The following is a 19,723-nucleotide window of genomic DNA, read 5'->3' on the forward strand; positions in this document are numbered from 1 at the left end:
TTGGTGTTATATAGGATAGGACAGACAAATTAGTAATAATATCCAAATGGCTTGAAGGCATAGTGGTTCTGTTTAAAACAGCAAAGGACACAGTTGACCCAGCAGTGACTGTCTTAGCAGGTTTTTTGGGACCTGGAACCACAAATGCAGCATACATTTATAAATAAATTAAGATTGTAAGTTCCTTCTGATTTGAACAAAGGATTTGTTTTGTTTAATTCTTGAAAGAAAAGAAAGAAAAGAAACTCACCATGTACAACTTTTAGATTGACCTCTATAAGTGGATCAGAGCCGAGTCTCTCAACTCCACAGTAATATTTTTTTGAGTCTACCAATTTAAGATTATTGAAAGTCACTAACAAATCATTCCCTTTGTTATTTAGGATTACTCTGTTTTGATGTTTAGTCTTTCCAGGTGCAGCAGTGATGATTATGTGAGTTTTATCTGAGCATGGGCTTTCACAAAGGTACTTATTATTAGTGGTCACACTGAACCAAATGTTCCAGTTTGAACATGTGAATGACACATTTCCCCCAATTTCACCTTGTACATTGAGTGTCATTATCTCCACAATATTGAGAGCTACAAGCAGAAATAAAAAGAAAACGTTTTCAGTGAATGCATACCTTCAAATATTAACATTTCTATCAATAGTGATATGAATTGTATTTTAATATTTGCAAACATTACTTGACAGCTACCACGTTTATGCACCTGCTTATTGTCTAGGTGCAAATACTAAAAAAAAAAGAAGCAAAAAACCCCCCAAAAAACCAACAACTTACCAGAAAGAATAAAAGCACATCCACTGATTTTTACCATATTTACAATGAAATCATAAAAATGATCAATGACATAAAGTGTGTGGCAGTATTGACAAATAGCTCCACTGTCGATAATTTCCACTTCCCCTTCCCTTTCCTGTTACTCTTTTATGAGCTAGACGCTCCTCCCTTTTGCAAACACACACAGACACACAGTCCATTCGCAGTTTTCTCCCAGTATGTTTTAAAGTTGAACAATGTTTTGTATTTACTGTTGTTGACTTTAGAACTTCACTATGAAAAACTAAAAAGACTGACAACAGCAATTGAGAATACACATTCAGTGATAACAGCAATCAGTATTTAATCAAACAATGTGGAACACTTCACAGCTTTACCCACACGGTCGATTAAGAGTGCTATAAACTTGAAACACTTTTCTTTTAACTTGTTTAACACTCATACCACTTAATGTATGAATGTGAATGTCTCAGGATCACTTTGAATCACTGTCAGAACTAATAAATTGAAAATGAGCATTAAGGTCACATACTGTAAGAATAAGGTTAAAAAGGGAAAAAATATTTTTTTTCAGGGTATGGCTATGATACGCTATGATTATTTATTTGCGATCGTTAAATGAAGCCACAAACTGTGTTTCAGAAACTCACAACTGAAATAAATAAATAAATAAAAAATCCTGCCCTGATGCCTGAATTACTATTGGCCACTTGCACTGACTTTGGTGGTAATGAAGATGTTCAATTCAATTCAATTCAATTCAATTCAATTTTATTTATATAGCGCCAAATCACAACAAAAGTCGCCTCAAGGCGCTTCATAGATACAGCGAAAAACCCAACAATCATATGACCCCCTATGAGCAAGCACTTTGGCGACAGTGGGAAGGAAAAACTCCCTTTTAACAGGAAGAAACCTCCGGCAGAACCAGGCTCAGGGAGGGGTGGCCATCTGCTGCGACCGGTTGGGGTGAGAGAAGGAAGACAGGTTGTTCAAAAGGCTGTTGAAGAACATCATCTCCTCCTCCATCCCAAACACCACAGATCCGCTCCAGTTTGCCTACCGACCCAGCAGATCCACAGAGGACACCATCGCCTATGGCCTGCACACCACTCTCAGCCACGTGGACAAGAAACAGGGTAACTATGTGAGATTGCTGTTTGTTGATTACAGCTCAGCGTTTAACACAATAGTGCCCATCTAGGACTCAACGGCCGTCTATGTGCATGGGTGTTGGACCTCCTCACTGACAGAACTCAGGTGGTGAGGGTCAGTAGGTGTGTCTCCGACAGCATCACCATCAACATGGGAGCGCCACAGGGGTGTGTACTCTCACCACTGCTCTACTCCCTCTATACTTCTGACTGTGTGGCCACCCATGGCTCCAATACCATTGTGAATTGTGACATCACCGTGGTGTTGGGCACCATCTCCAACAATGATGAGGCAGCCTACATGGATGAGGTGAAGAATCTGGTATTGTGGTGCCAGGACAACGACCTCCAGCTGAACGTCTGCAAGACACGTAACCATTTGTGTTTTGCAGTGTACGTGACAGTAAACTTCTTGAATCTTGAACATTCCACTCACACAATGTACATTTTCAGAATCCCAATTTAAAATTTCCAGATTATTTAATTTAATTTACTTAATGTATATAATTCACTTACCTACAACACATAATGTCCTCTTTTGTATATAATTCACTTACTGTATACAGTTTTCTCTTTTTGCACAGTCGATGAGCGTTTCAGGACACATTTCACTGCGTGTTAACTATACATGTGACAAATAAAGAATCTTGAATCTTGAATCATCTACATCATAATTCTTTACAAAGATGAATTCTGCATTTTCTTATCTTTTAGATGACTATCCCCTCCAATCTATTGAACATGGACAAATATTTATTCTCATAAACTAAACATCTTTAAAAAATCTTGGTGGACTCATTTGAACATGATACAAACACATCCTCTGGATACCATGCATTGTATAGGTCATCAGGAAATTTCAACATTGTAATATATGTGTATCATCATTCCTAATCAAGAGTGCACAGTTATTTCCCTTTCTCATTGAAAGGAGGCAGGTTTCTGAAAACATGTCATTTTGTTTTTTATAACAACAAAAAATTTCCATAAGTCTCACTGAATAGTCAAACTAAGTACAAAATCACTGTGCCAGTCATGTAAATCGAATTGTTTTGAAACGTCATCAGCTCTGGCATTCATGAGCAGATAATTCCTTTTTTCCTATTAGTCACATAATTGTAGTATTTTTGCATGCTCTCTAACATCAAAAAACAAGCTTAATCAAACATGAAAATAGGCAGAATTGTAACAGAGTTGTTGATGCCTGTCATTACAAAGAACACTGTGTATTGGTTTTTTGGAAGCGCAATTTGTGTTTTTAGACTACAAAGAAACATAAATAGCTCTTTGTGGTGTGTCCTGGGAGCCATAAAATCTTTTTTTTCTTTAAGTTTATCTTTTACATTCGTCAGCTGGGACTGTCATTTAAGAACGTCAGAATGCTATGGTGATTTGCTATATTTGGAAAGGATAACAAAAGCTGATTAATGCCGCCATGATTGAAGGCAACCTTCACTTCACTGATAATACCTGTGGTTTAAAGAATGACCAAACATATGTTCTATATTCATGGAAACATAGGAGCTTTATCTAACCAGTGTCATTCTTCTTCTTCCCATTTCATGTCCACTGTACTCTTTTCTTTTCTCATATGTAGTGACCATAGTGGCTAACCATTCTCCTATTATAAGTAATGTGTCCTAATGTACAAGGAGGAAATGAGAGTATTATCTTGCACCTCTGTTGGCAGTGCTTGTCATTCAAGCGCACACATTTATCACACACCGGCAGTACTAGACCTCTTCTTTGTGCATATGTACAACTTGGGTCATCAATAAGTAGAGATTTGTTGGAGCACCTCAGTAAATGCTGTCACTTGACTACATGGCGAGTCATCTACTGTCTGTTTTGTAATGCAGCGTTCAGTTCAAATTTAGACACAGAAGTGGGAAGGCAAATGAATAAAACTTTTTTAAATAAAACTTACACTGTGGTGAAAATAAAGGTAGCCAAACAAAGATTAGCTGGAGATCCAGAAAAAGTAGGTAAGTCCAAGTATAAATCAAGCAAAAAGGGAAACAAAAACAGGGTAGAGAAAACACAGAAGTTAGGCGATACAGCCAGGGAACATAGGCAGGTAAACACAAGCTGACAAAGAAGGGAAAAAACACAAAAGGCTAAAAAGTAATGAGTGTTGGGAAAAAGAATAATGAGCCTGTTATGTCTCAAACTCTAACACAGAGCGCAGAGGACAGAAGGAGTGCAAAAAAAATGTGACATCAAGACACAGTAGAGACTCTCTGCATTGTTTTTTATTACATGCCTATTTTGATGGATGCACCTTCCAGTGTGGCCTTCCAAGATTTACTTGCCAAATGGAAAATCTGCCTGCATTTTGCAGTTTGTGGACCCCACATAAACACCACATTTGGCCCATTCTCCTTTTTTTGTTGAGAATCTGAATTTTCTGCCACCACTTTAGGGAATTAGGAATAGATGGCATAAACAACTTAGAAACCACATTAACAAATAATAAAAATTACTATATTGTGCAAATCTTGACAGAATTATACAAGACATTCCACTGAACATTATGTCTTGCTCGCAGCACGGTCCTGGAAAGAGGTGACATCCAAATAACAAAAAATGATTAACAAAAAACAAAATATAGAAGGAGAGCACTTTTAATAAGAAAAAGGATTCTTTAATTGTTAATTTAACTTTTTATGTTTTGTTGCTTAGGCAACAAAAATGTTTCATATTGTTATAATATGAGAATATCATCTTTAATAAAAACCTACAGCTTCAAACAGAAATCAAAACCAGTAATGAAATTTAAGCTTCACTAGCCTAGCATTAGCTCACTGACTGCATTATTAATTATAAGAAAACAAACAAAGTAACTTGACTCACCGTCGAGTGGATTGAATGAGGGCACAATGCTGAATCAGTTGGCCGTGTTATTTTATACTGTCAAGCGGTATTGTGTCAGTAATTAGTCTTAACTTCTGACAGAGCACGCCAACTACAGGGAGCAGCGATGAAGCAAGGGAGATGCAGCAGATCGCCCCAGAACTTATGAAAAGTTCACTCCCACCACAATAACCAGATTGCTGGAAATGGGGTCTGATTTCAGCTTGTTTACATGATTCTCCTTCAGCTGCCTGCTATTGATCTGAATTGTCACATTGTTTCACTATATTACATTATATTCTAAACATTTGCAAAACGCAAAACCCTGGCTCACCAGGCACCATGACAAATAAATTACACATGAAACATTGCCATTTTTAATATTGTAACCTCACACTAATTAGAGCCAATTTGAGTAAATTTGGCCTCTTTCATAAGTGCCCTTCAAAACAAACTATAATGCAAGATAATAGACTTCACTCCCACAAGTTGTCATTGTATCTTGCATCACTATAAGGTTCTATACAAATAAGGTTTAAGTATAATAAGGTTCTGAATTACTTGTCTTTATAGGACCACAACACAATTTTAAATGGTTCTACCTGTACATTTTTAAAATAGGTTAGAGCACATAACATCCTTCCATTACTGTCAGGAAGCCTAAGGGTCATGTGACCCACCGGCCTCACTGATAAATGACAATTGAATGTGCTGGTCACGGTTGCTCTGCCCCAAAGCATCCATGTGGTTACATGTGTCTGTAAACAATTTTTTTCATGATTTTTGAAAGACACGAAAATAAATGTTTAGAAGGTGAGTTTACCTCTATAGAAAAATTTGTATACTCAGGGGTTAAAGTGATATTTGGCAGGTGGCAGAATCCTAAGATCTGTTTTAGTAGCTGAGCAAGGTGAAAACGATCACAACTCACATTCATTTCTATTGTAAGCTCTAGTATGTTTTCTTAGTGTACAGGGTGTGATGAGCTGACCTGCTTCTGCTCTGAGGTTTACTGCTCTTTGTGGAGTCACACAGCTGAATTCAACAAGATGTAAGCAGAAGTTTCAGGAGCAATCTTGGCTGATTTCCATCCCCTGCTCTAACAGTATACCATTTATACCATGGATGTGAAATGCATTTTGAAGCCAACGTACATGCCACTTTGATCTTAGGTGGGCCGGACCAGTCTAAAGTTTTTTTCCCATTTCTGTCAGTGTACAGTAGTTTAGCTGCACAAGTAATCTCTGAGATACCTCAGTACAAGTTGATCGAAACATTGCATTTAAAATTACCTGTTACTTAAAAAAAAAAAAATACTGCCTTAATTGTTGCCCTTCTTAGTGCCTTTACCTGGTGAAAAGACTCTGAAACGAACCGTGCACGTTTCTCCTCGTATTTGCTAAAAATAGTTCTTTAACTTTACTTAAAGAAATCCTGATCAACATGCCTTTGCCTCACGTTTGATAACTCAAGTATCCACCCTGTATTATAGTAAAATCTGTGATGATTCATTCAGAATCTTTTTTTTTTTTTTTACACGACAATACGAACTGAGATGTGAAAATGATTGAATATGTTTTGCCAGCAGCATAGTCCATTGCAAGGGGAATATGTGTGATATTATAATTGGGGACTTGGCTTCCATAAATGTTCGATTCTAAAATCACCCCTGCTTGAGCATTTAGTTGAGTTAACACAATACCCAATGGGAAAAGACATCAGCAGTGATCTTAAAGAAGTAATTGTTCCTTCCCATCGATCTGGGAAAGGTTATAAGGCCATTTTCAAACAACTGTACATTCTACAATGAAAAAGATTATTCACAAATGGAAAACTTTCAAGTGAGTTGACAATCTTCCCATTAGTAGACATCCGAGCAAATACAAACATTGGATACAAGCACAAACACCTCATACCACCTGTCAAGCACAGTGGAGGAGGGGGTGATGATTTGGGTATTTTAGAGCCACAGGATCTGGATACCTTGCAGTCACCGAGTCAACCATGAACTCTGGAGTAAAATCTGACACAATTTGATTGAAAGTATACCCTTTATCCTTTGAAAGCCTACTAGGAGTAACCCTCAAAGCTCTTTTCTGAACCAAGCAGTTTCATCCACATGTCTTTCAAATTCTTCTCCTGTTGAAACCAAGTTCTTCAGGTAAAAGGTAGCAGACAAAGAAAAGGATAAGAGCAGGGTTAAATATGGTATAGCTTTCCCAAGATAAAAAGTCCCAGAAGATAGTTGTGTTCTAGTCTGACCAAGTGCTTCTCGATGTTCTATATACCTTAAAAAAACATTGTTAGGAACATAAAAAAGTGATGGTTACATACTAATTACAACACCAGTTCAAGAGATTCTTTTTAAAAACAATACTATTTTATTTTGTATTTTATTGGTATTGTTATATACATGGCATAATTTGTGCTTTTTTATTATCAAGAATAAACCATAGGGGAACACATCAGAAAATTAAACTTTAAATGATTGAATTATTCATTGTTCAGCTGGATATACTGAGAGTTCTACAAAACCAGGAGGGAAGGGGCAGAAAGGGAAAACAAACTAGATAGGTAGATTGATAAAATAGATAGTTCAGAGACACTTGCAGATGGTCCACTGAGGGTAGTGTGAATGTTCAGACTGTGATGTGCTTTTACCAACAGTAGCAAAGGCACCTGTGTATCGCTTTGTTTAAAAAAGAAAGTAAGCTGCAGGGCCTTATTCTCGTTGAGTCCATACACATATAAACCAAATCCATCCATCACTTCTTGCAGGGGGATTTCTTCCACACAAATTTGTTGATTTGAATTTTTTTCCCCCCTAGCCATTACAGATTTCGGGCACCAGGTTAACCAGCTCATGGCCATTCACACTGATCCCCCTTCTGGGACTGACTGAATAATATAAAAAACAAAAATACACCCCAAAATAGTATTTCCCAAGATTTCCATATTTTCCAGATTTAGAGATATTTTGAAAGGGAGAATACTATGACTATAGAGGGACATTTCCAACTTAGACTGGAGAAAGCATAACGGATAGGATGTGGAAACAACATTAATGTATGCTAGTTGATTGATGATTGGGATAAAAATATGAGATAAACAAGTGAGATGCTTCTTAACTGGGAAGATAAACAATGAATAGTGAGTGGCAGGTATACTGCAATAAAATACAGAAAGGACAAAATGGACTGAGCACAAAGAGTGAAAATGTCTCTTGGTAGCTGAAAAGGAAGAGCACAAACCTGGCATGAAGAGCAGAAAGGTCAAGCAAAAAAGATGTAAAGACAGTATGACCGACAAGACAGCCTGGATGAAGACGTATAATACCCCATAAGAGGACTAAAATTGGTCTGTCTTTCAGCTGACTGCTGCCTCTGCCTGGCGTTGGAAGTTTGGCCCTATACCAGAAAGTGGTCTGTCTGCTACAGCACCTACCTGAGTATGATCGAAGACTGATATCTCATTTTCTCCTCCCTTTTTATGTTCCATTTGCTGTCTGTAGCTAACCATCATATGTCCACATAGAATAACTTGTGAGAAACAAAAGACGTGGAGACAAAGGTGGAGGAGGAAGTCGAAGCAGTCTGTATGTGGCGTTTTTTTCATTTTTAAACTACACTGCTGGAAGAAATAGATAGGCCTTTTCCTTACCTGAACAGTGCTAGTAGGTGCATAGACAGAACAAATAACTAGCGCATGGAGAGGGGAACATTCGCAAAATATGAAATGATAAAGGAATACAAAAACATTGATTGGGAAAAAAGAGAAGAAGTAAAAGATGTCATCAGAAAAAACTAAAAGAAAGTAAAAATAGATATGAAGAATGTAAAAAAAATACTAGGAAAAGAAGCTGGTGAATACAATGGTTAAATCACAATAATTTGCATTAGTTATCATATGAAAAGTGGGGATAGAGAGCATTTTTACTATCAGGTGCGGATTAATGCAGAAGAGTCACATGTCAATGTTTGAGTTGAAGGGCTGGAGAGGAAATAGAGGGAGAAGGCCTTTCTGGTATAGATTGGTCCGTTAGCTAGCCTTAGCTTCCCTAGAGACAAAACTATATTTTGATTTTCTTGTTAGCTACCCACTGGGGTAAACAAATGTCATCATTGATGTCTGTTAGCCAACTGATAACCAAGTTTTCATGTCCATGTCACTGCCAAGTATGTGTTCCTTCATCATATTATAGCAACAAGTGTATGTTTTGTCAGGACATGTCGGCTATTTTCTGAACACACAAAGGTTGCTGTTCATAAAAAAAAAACCCAAAGTCTTTGCGACCTTCAGCAATCATCATGGCAGCAATTAAACAATGGGAAAGACACTCAACAACAGCCCCAGACTGAGACTGCTCACATATGTCCAAGAGTGGTCTAAGCATGAAACCCATCAGCTGATCTTGTTGGCTTTTGTGTCCCACAAAGTTATCCATGCTCTGGACTGGCATTGGCTACCCACCAACACATTAATTCAACCAGTGAGCTGGTATTAGCTTTGCTCAAGCTCTAGTCTCTGTTGATTTAGTCCTTTAGTTGGCATTAGCTTAACACCGAGCTACAGTCTATGTTGATTTGGCCTGTTAGCAACCATTAGCTTCCTGCCAAGCTGTAATCCATATTATTTGATTGGTGAACAGACATGAAATTGTCGCCTTGTTACAGTTCATGCTGATTCAGTCTGTTAACTGGCAAAAGCTTCCCATCAAGCCATAAATCCATGGTGATTCAATCTGTTGGCTATATTAGCTTCAAACTCAATCGACCATATGTCCCGTGTGTATTTCGACCTCCCGCTTTCAGCTCCAGAGACAAAAGTTACTGGTGGTTTGGCAAGTAGAGCCTTTCTCAGCAGGGGACAGGTAGAGCTTGCCGTTAGCACAGGCACAAAGCTCGTACACAGTCTGTTTGGTGTAGGTGGTACCTGCAGGCGCTCCCTCCAGGGGATCCACAGCACTACCAAGGGGAATGTTGCCCAGTCTGATAGTGTTGGCATCTAGAAAGATCTGTAAACATAAAAGAAAAAACATGCATAAAACATGGAAACAAAAGTTACAAAGAATCCAGCTGTAGGGGGCAAAGCTCTTAGGGATGGTCTTGGTGCTGAAAGTAATGCACAAACAAAGAGAATTTGAAAAAGGGAAAAAGAAAAAAAAGGGAACCAAGGAATGCTTGGTGCGTCGAAAGAGAGGTCACATTGCTGAAGGCAATGACTACTTCGTGCTGTTGACTACGGTTGTCATCATGAAAGATCTATGCATACACAAAAAGGAATTTCTATTTAGAACAGGTCTCTTTTGATAAAGAGGTAGGGTGGGAGTGAATGAGGCAGAGAGCAAGATAGATTATGAGAAATGGAAGGAAATCAGTGGGAGAAAAGAGAAGTGAAGTAAAAGCATGCAACAGAAAAAAACATACTGGAAACAGCTCTTTTTTTCCAGGTGATTTGATATTGTATCACACTTATCACAAATCAGACTTAAAAGAATAAGACTGTCTAAGATAGATCATTTAAGTGCCACATTTAATTAAAAAAATGATCACAAACTGTTGAATCTGAATTCTATAGGTTCTTTTAAAAACATATGCTTATTTGAAATTTAACAGACTTCTTAAAGGGTTGAAAGGCCAACAAAATCTTGCACAAGTTCATCTACTTCCAAGGTGCATGGAGAAGACAAAGATCTGATGATGTGAAGACTCCAGAGACACTTAAAGTATTAGGGAACAACTTTATTGGGTGACCAACGCATTTCGCCTTGTGGCCTTCATCAGGTTCATTACACAATATCAAACAGTTTGTGTTTAAACACAAAAACAGGAAACAGAAGAAAGTGGACCAATCACACATTCGCAAATGCTGACCAATTAGCATTTAACAAGGTGGTACTAGCTGATTGGTTAAGCCAGTACCACCACTACTGGACTGAACCACTACAGATTGAAAGGGGGAAAAAATCTCAATAAGTCCAAAAGTAGTTCATACTCAAAATTACACAGAAAAATGCAAACAAGTTAAAATAAAAATAAAGTAAGAACAGGGTCAAAAGGCCAGCAAAGTTCCATGTGTCTTGTTTCTAAAAGAGAATAATTTGATTATTAGATTAGTTGGCAAGGTCAGTGACATTATTGAATACAAAAAAAGCATCGAACAAATATTAAGACTTACAGGTAAAGTTGAGAAGATAGATAAGAATAAAATGTTCATATCTGAACATGAGATCACACAAAAAAAACCATATTTTCAAATCTGTGTTCAGTGATTTTTTTGTTGTCGTTTATTTTGGATTCTCTAAAATCAAGTAAATATTTATTGATATTAACACAAAAATAAATATAAGGATAATAATATTTGATACTTAAACACTTCTTTGCTATATCTGGATGTCAAGTTAGCTAAACAAATGATTTCCAGTGTTTGAACCTTTGTACAGTTTTCAGCAAGCTGATACAAAAAATGCACCCCCCCAAAACAAACAAACAAACAAACAAACAAACAAACAAACAAACAGACAGACAGACAGACAGACAGACAAACAAACAAACAAACAAACAAACAAGCAAGCAAGCAAGCAAACAACCCCCCCCCCACCCCCAAAAAAAGAACCCCAAACAAAAAAACAAAAACCCAAACAAAAAACAAAACAAAACAAAACATTAAAGGCCACATTTTAATGCACCCTTTGATGGACTTAATGACTGTTTTTTAGCAGCTTCTTGTTGGTGTCACTGGATCTGGGTTATGTGTCCAGACAAGCTTAGTGAAATACCCAGTCTACTCCCGCATTTACAAAGCTCTCCTGATTACAAGAATCAAAAATCTATTGCACTCTAATGTTGGAACATTACAGAAAGATCAGAAGTAGTTCAATAGATTAACATGATAACCTTGGTTTGATTTTTTAAAAATACATTTTGAACCATAATCAAACACAGTTACTGAAAATTAATTATGTGTTGAATGGTCCATGGGCTCTGAAAATATTCACTCTATTTTTTTTTTTGGGGGGGGGGCAGAAACATACTGTATAATTCACTATCAGGCTGCACAGAGTGATGTGGCTTCCCAGTCACAAAAATCATGTTCTAAAGAATCACAAGAGATTACAGTAATCAAAAAGAACACAGTTTCATTTTCAGCTATTGAGGTATTAGCCTTAATTACAACTTTGTGGACAGCTAAAAAAAACACAATTGTTTCTAAAAACTGTTTTTTCCTTTGCTCTGTCTGCCTTATTTTCTCCTGTCTTCATAAGATACAAGGTGAGTTTTAAGCAATAATCATTAGACAATCTTCGCTTCTATTGACAGCTTCACTTGCCTATTTATTTACTCCGTAATGTTCAAGGAAGCTCTGCTTGTTATTTCTCGCTCTCTCACACATACCCACAGGCTGGACGGTAATCTCAGCAGACATCTGCATCCCTGTTATTTGTCTACTTCATTTTAGAAATGAGGACAGGGGAAGTGAAAAAGTGTGAAGAAAATTGCCATGAGTGCAAGAGTAAGGAAGAAGAGATGGAAAGGAGGGTCAGATAAAAGAGTGAGAGACAAAATGTCATATCAGAAGTGGTTTGAAGAAGATAGGCGACACAGAAGGAGGGAAATAGATGAATGTAGGAAAAAGAGGAAGAGAGGAATGAGGGATTAAGATACGCCGGTAGTGAGGAACCAATTAGTATAACTAATGATTTCACGTTAGCTGACGGGGCACATCTTGAGCTGTATAAACAACATCTGTACATACAGTGTATACACACAAACACACACACACACACACACACAAAAAATCAAGCTCTCTGTGTGATGGAGCAGAGCAGAGGTGCTGCTTATGTTTCCTTTGAGTATCTGTTTAGATAAAAGCAGTACATGCATTAACATGAAGACAAATCTGCAGAACTTTTGAAATGATTGATTTCTTTGATACTTAAGAGACTCAAATTCCTATAAATAAATAAAAACTGGAATTTCATAATCTCAACATTAATTAATTAATCATAAAAATAAAACGTGGCCTGATATCTATCAACATTACACACAAGAGACAAAATAAAATAAATAAAAAAAATCTCTAAAATGGTTTATAGTACTACCTTTACCTACACTTGCTGCAGTACACTCATAAAGTCATAATCAAATCAATTCTGCATCACTCAACAATGTATATTTTACTGAAATCACCTAACATCCTTTATGAGAAATGAATCCTGATCAATGTTTTAATAGTCAGATTACAGTAAATGCTATTCCCAGCCCCAATGCGCTCCCTCGTGTCTTAATAGGCTTCAGCATCACTTAATAATTTCATTTTATTTAAAAGAAGTTCTTTCTTTTTATTCGTATTTTCAGTAACTCTGCAGTCAAGAGCCTACCAAGTTGTAGAATGGGGAGTGATTGGTTCCGTTCAGACATTTAATTTGGAAATTACAAGCGGAGAGTCAGTCTGTTCTGTTACTGTAGGGCAGTTTGACATGGGCATTGTGTTTGTGAAAAAGGGTATAATAATTCTTCTACTAACATTAAAGACAAGGCACACAACCGTAACCATGGTAACTGGTCTCACACAAAAATGGCAACAGCTTCGAACCGCTTAGCCTCCAACAAGTGTAGATAAAATGACTTTAATAGAAACTAGAAGTTACTAATATCATAGTTCTGTCTCTGTAGAAGATTTAGGGGGCAAAAAGAAATAGATGATTTTGTGTTAAATAAAATGGGCAACCTCTTTAACAGAGCTGTGTAGAGCTATCTCATTAGCCTGTCATGCCTATTGGTTTTAATGAGACATAGTAACAATGAAAAGGAGACACTTTAAGAGCCAGTGAAAAAACGGGTGTGTGAACTTCTTTACTTATGTATAGAACAAAAGAAAATACCGCAGTATCTCTAAATGTCAAGGTATTCCTTTAACAGGTCCCTGGTGCACACCTGTCATCTTCCCTTTGGCTTCCAACAAAAGCTGCCAGGGCTCAGTTATAGCCTTACAGGAGCAGGACTCAGTCACGGTTGGCAACAGAGCCCAAATCTAATTCTAACAACCTACTTGCCATAGTAACAGAAAGCTACATCTAAAACAAACTTGGGTATGGCACTCGAATGTGGCGGCGACAAGAGTTGGGTGCATGCATGTTTAAGAGAGGAAATGGAAATCGGTTCTCCTCTAAACAATAGAAACATCAGTGCAACAAAATGGTGCAGCAAAAAGAGAGGATGAAGTTGGAGGAAAAAGAGGTGAAGAGTAGGAAATAATGGGGAAGAAAACAAGGGGAGAAGAGGATATGACATTGGAAAGACAAAAAGGCAATTAGTGGGTTACAATGGCTTACAAGGAAGGGTAGAGCGAGGAAGAGATCAATAAAAAAAGGAAGTGAAGAAGATAGAAATTCAAGAAAGAGAAATGTATGTACGGTGATTATGTGAAGGAATAAGGATAACAGAAGTGAGACTATGGATGGACAGACAGATGGATAGATAGAAAGGGAAGAAAGTCATTTGATGAAGCTTAAGATCGGATTAGTGATGACATTCATTCTAAATGAAAGTGTCTGTAAGTATTAGGTGGCTCGACGTTAGCTGTCTATACACGTGAGACAGTGTGTACTTGAGAACAAGTAGTGTGGGGAAGGATGTGTCTGTGAATATAATATTGTTTGTGAACAGGTACGAATAAGTGCTTTTCATTCTTACTTCTGTTTATACGTGTACTTACTAACATGCCTGCATTACATTAAAATGTGTGTGTTTTACACATTATTTTTATGATTAAACTATTAATTTTCATGGGGTGCACTGAAGTTACTACCATGACTGCAAAAAGTACACGTCGTCATGATTAAATAGCACTCCAGTTCAGATTTCACTTTTATATTCATTGTTATTAAAAAAATGGTATAATTATAAATAGAAGAATCAATATTCTTTATTTTGACAAACACTACCAATTTAATTTAAATATTAAATAACGTATAAGCGAACTGAAACAGTAAAGACTAACAGTTTGAATCCATCTCCAGTGCTTCTTGCCTTGCTTCACACATCTGTCTAGTCTCTTGCGCACACAATTTATCTACCTTCTCTCCATCCTATCAGCAAACTCTCTCTCTTTACCATCATCATTTAGCCTATTTTTAAAGCTGTTCCTCTCACCTTTGCAGTCCTGCCTTTCCTTCTCTCTCGCTGGCACTAAACATGCCTTCTTCTTCTCCTCTTCCTTTTGTCTTTGGCCAACAGTTACAGCTGTTTTTTCAGCTTTGTATGTAATAGTGTGTTTATAACAGTTATGCGGTAATAACCTAGTTAAAATAGTCCTCAAAGATAAAACATAATTTTGGTCCAAATTTGGTTTTTATGCTACTTCTTTTGGTAAGCTACATATTCCATCATTCAAGTTAAATGTACAGAATTCTTTAAAAAAAAATGTAGTCTCCAAAATAAAACAAAACAACAAAAAAAAATATATAAACATTGTCATCTTACAAGTTAATCTAAAGCTCTAAAAATAGCAATTTTGGTTTTCTGTGTGTCATATGCATTCCTTGCACATTTCAGTCCAAATATACAAGTCTGTGTGGGTGGCTGTTTATGTGGATACAGTATGAATGGAAATGTGTCTACACCCATTTCTTTCCAGCAGCAGTTTAGCAAGCACATTGCTCCGGCATTGAGAAGACGGAAACATGCAGGAAGTAGCAATTATGGGGGTTCAAAGCATTTTTCATGGATGATTTCCTTTGGCAAAACAAAGGAACAAAAGGGTTGAAGGCAAGTTAGCTGAAAGAGAGAAGGGGGACGTGGTGGCGGTGAAAGGACAAGATTTTTCTGGGATTAAAAAAGAAGGGAGGTGGAGAGAGCAAAACATCAGAGGACATATCAGAGATAGAACATCTGGAAAGAGACCAGGAGAGAGAAAAAGAGCTCTCTGTATACAGTGGAGTTGTTTCAAAGGAGAAAAAACATCTTTTTAGGACACCTTTTTAGGTGTATTTAAGATGAAACCAGATGCATGAGGAAGAATAGTTAAGGACAAAAACGAGGGTGCAAAATTGCATCTGCAAAAGTAAAGCACATAAGAGTAAAAAAGCCAGAAAAAACTTTTTTTTCAAGAATTTATTTCATTACCACCATAAGGTTTTCCATTAAATGCAAACAATGCCATCTTTCATTTTTGGTCATATTTCATTTTCTACAAATACCTAGAGGACACTTTCTGCACTTGAATGTGTGTAAGTAGCATGATACTTCTCAGTTATCAGTGTCCTCAAAAGGTGTATAAATATAGTTTTTGGTATCACTGTCATCAAAGCAGCTGTCAAATTATATTAAAAATGATTTTACACAACTACCTTTTTCTTTCAAACCATTCTTGGCTGTCTTTATCTACTTTTTTCATCTGCTAAAAGCGAATCCTTATTGGCACGTCCACAAAACCAAGTAGTAATTTCAGAATGAATGGGCTCTCTTTGCAATGGGTTTTATGGATTCATTCTTGCATTTATTTATTGTATCAAATGCCCCAAAGTACTCACATAATGTATGACATGTATAGGAAGAAATGAGCTGTGGCTATTGGGAAAATGAAAGCAATGTAGCTGCCTTCATCAAAAATATAATAATAAATAAAATGGTAATAGATAAGTTTTTTTTATTATTATTATTATAATAACCATGGGCTAATCTGAATTTGATTGGTTCCCTATGAACTTCTCTTTCATTTTGCAATTCTGTCTGGCACCTGCTAAGAAATACCCCGGGATAATAGGGAACTGATAAAATGAACTGATAAAATATGGAAACTTGTGAGTTTAGGTAGTCATAGAAAGTTTTTTGTCTGTTTGTTGAAAGATGTGAGAATTTTACTGATCTTCATATCAACCTTTTCAGCGAGAAACTGAATAAGCATATTCGGTTTCCAGTGTCAAAATATAATCAACTGACTTAAACTGAATCAGAACTGAAAAATACTAAAAACTGTGTTAACTTGATAATCTTTGACTGAGAGGATAAAAGGATAAAAGAGTAGAAGAAGAGAGGTTTCATAGAGGTTGAAAGGACACTAGTACTACTTCACAACACACACAGAATTCTGCCCACACAAATAGATTCAGTTCAACCTCTGTGTTCATCTAGCCTTAGCTCACCTTGCCTCCCATTCTCTTTTTATTTTCCTCTCTTGCTCCCCTGCACTTGGACATGGAACACACACACACACACACTCCAACAACACCAATAGGTGGGAGGCTGTGAAGCTTTCTGAGTGTATTACACAGACCATTAGGCTTGTTGAATGGACAGACGCTGGAATGGGAGCTGACAACGGACTAAATGACAGAGGCTGGAGAGAGACTGAGAGTTTAGTAACCCAGATGTAGCAGGGACATAAAGAAATATCAGCCTACTCTACTGTACCATACAAACAAACACATTCAGAACACACACAGGTGCAGGCATAGACAAAATCATTCACCCAAACTTCTACAGGTATACAAGAAGAGAGACTATAAAAATGATGTGTACAAACACACAACAAATGCAGGAAGTAAGAGCTGCAGAATAAATGAGCCCCCAAACATATGCAGTGACAGATGGTAAAACAAATGAGAGAGAGAGAGGGAGAGACAGACAGACAAAACTCCCACACACGATGAAACACTCAGACCGAGAGTGACAAAATAACAAACACATCTATGACGATCACCTCAGGGAGTGTGAAGTAGGCTAATAAATTTCCATTAATCACACCTTTGAAAAAACATACACTACTTAGAGCTATTGGCAGATATCTGTTAATCTATTCCTCACACTCTGATGAAAACAAGTTTTGGAAGTAAACAGAAAGGCTCTGGAGACCAAGAGAGCAGGGGGGCAGCTGTGGACGTGTCCTTTGAGTTCATGTTTGTGTGTATGTGTGTGTATCAGTGCATAAAAATGCACGTGCGTCTCTTAATCTGTGGGTTGAAGATTTTGCGTGCATGTTTTGCATTTAACTTGTGTATAGTTATATGTTTGTGAGGCTTCCACAGCATCACTTGGTACAACAGCGAGTTACCCCCTGCCAGCATTCTAATTTACTTACTATTCTGCCTTACCCGCAGGTAAAACATGAAGTAGTGAGGAAAAAAAAAAATTAGTCCCAGTGTACCACCCCAATAATACCTCCAGGCTACAGTTTCTTAATAAGCCCCATCATTGTGTCAACAAACAATAAAACTCCATGGTAACCTAACTTTGTCAAAAGTTTGTGTAAGCTGACCTGATTTCACCTCGCTGAACTCACTGGTAGAAAGCACATACAGATGCAAATGTGCCATGTTGGGTATTGTAGACATCTTTTGAAAGAGTTTATGGCGATCAAGAAACTTTGCCAAAAAAGCTGCAAGTGAAAAAAGTTGTCGGTTTTTATCAGGTTTAATTCTGCATTTAGAGATTTTGGTCTTCGTTTTTTTTTATTTGTCTTATTTGTTCAGACTGCTTCAGACTTCAAACAGCTCTTGCTCCTGAGGTGAGAAAATACAGCCCACACTTAAAATACATTGGTTGAACTAATTAAATTCAATTCAGTTATCTAAAAATTGTATTTAAACATAGTAACTAGTTCCTATTATCACCATGATAACAAAAATTAACGTGCACTCCCTATATAATGATTATAGTAATAATAGCAGTCATAGTAAAGACCAAATGGTTTTGTTGTGCCAACAACACGATAATACAGCTTTGTGGATTCCACTTCCTGGTGACAGAGGAGGTGTGGAATTGGTATACCACATTCACACCTTTACATATAGAAAAAATTATATCTTTAACCTCCTAAGACCCGAACTCTTCCATATCATGCATTTTTAATTTCTCTTTGAACTTTGGGCATATTGGGAACTGAAGAATGTAAAAACAAAGAATTGCCAGATTTTTTTTTTTTTTTACCTGATTTTTGTTCCTGACAAAAATGAGATGCACATATGAGGACACTGGTCTTAAATTTTGATAGAACAGTGCAGTATAATGTCCCCGTAAGTGGATATCAGGCCCTTGTAGAGCAAAATTTAGTATTTTGGTCTAGACAACCCAAAATGTGATGTCCACATATGTGGACGCCAGGTCCTAGGAGGTTAAATAAACAAATGCAGTAATATGCAACATGCAAGCAGCAATATGCAACATGAAGTCACTTTCTATTTCTCATTATTACACATTTTGCAAATGAAAGCAAACTCTACACCAATGTATGAGCATGCAAAAGCTCTTTAGCATCTGCAAACCAGTATGTAAGCTACAATGGTTTGTGTGATTTCTGCATGTAATAAGTTGTTAAAAATGGGACTAACACCCTGCCCACAGATGGGGAAGTCATCATGGAATTTATATGTCTTGCATTTATGGAAAACACATCACTGCAGTTGATTTTGTTCCCACTTAGTAAATAAATGAATACACTATGATTTATATTTACAAAGTTGTAGTTTCACTGGAAAACTGCCACTGTTAGAACTCATAGACCTTACTCAAGGGCATTCTAATTGTCTGTAGCTTCCCTTACTGCAGTGGTTCCCAAACTTTTTTTGCTGGGCCCCCCTTTGTTTTACAAGAAAAATATTGCCCCCCCCCGCGCCCGCCCACGCACGCACACACACACACGCACAAACACAAACACATCCTCCAACCACACACACCCATATTTTTCTCCATTGCGTTTTATTTCACACCTCAAACATTTAGTAAACAATTAAGCAAATACAAGTAATCTGCAGGTAGTAAGAAAATAAACTACTAACTCTTTTACGCTACGTCCGCACCTACACGGGTGATTTTGAAAACGCAGCTGTTTCGTCCACACATAAACGGCGTTTGGAATCACCGAAAACGGAGATTTTTTTAAAACTCCTTTTTTGGGTTTATGTGTGGATGAGGAATACAGAGTTCGTCACG

General features: G+C 37.2%; 1 protein-coding gene across 4 annotated transcripts in view; it reads right to left on the bottom strand.

The window, feature by feature from the left end:
* Positions 1 to 7,151: 7,151 nt before the first annotated feature.
* LOC146385236 (zeta-sarcoglycan-like) overlaps positions 7,152 to 19,723 on the bottom strand; it is a 362,624-nt gene continuing 350,052 nt past the window's right edge. For all 4 annotated transcript variants that reach the window (XM_084930860.1, XM_084930857.1, XM_084930861.1 and 1 more), the window contains one exon: positions 7,152 to 9,807. In XM_084930860.1, coding sequence (XP_084786986.1) covers positions 9,601 to 9,807 — 207 coding nt within the window. In that variant the 3' untranslated portion in view covers positions 7,152 to 9,600. The remainder of the gene's footprint in view (positions 9,808 to 19,723) is intronic.

This window comes from Perissodus microlepis, chromosome 6 (assembly GCF_051167445.1).
Source record: "Perissodus microlepis isolate ML-2025 ecotype Zambia chromosome 6, ASM5116744v1, whole genome shotgun sequence".
NCBI lineage: Eukaryota > Metazoa > Chordata > Actinopteri > Cichliformes > Cichlidae > Perissodus > Perissodus microlepis.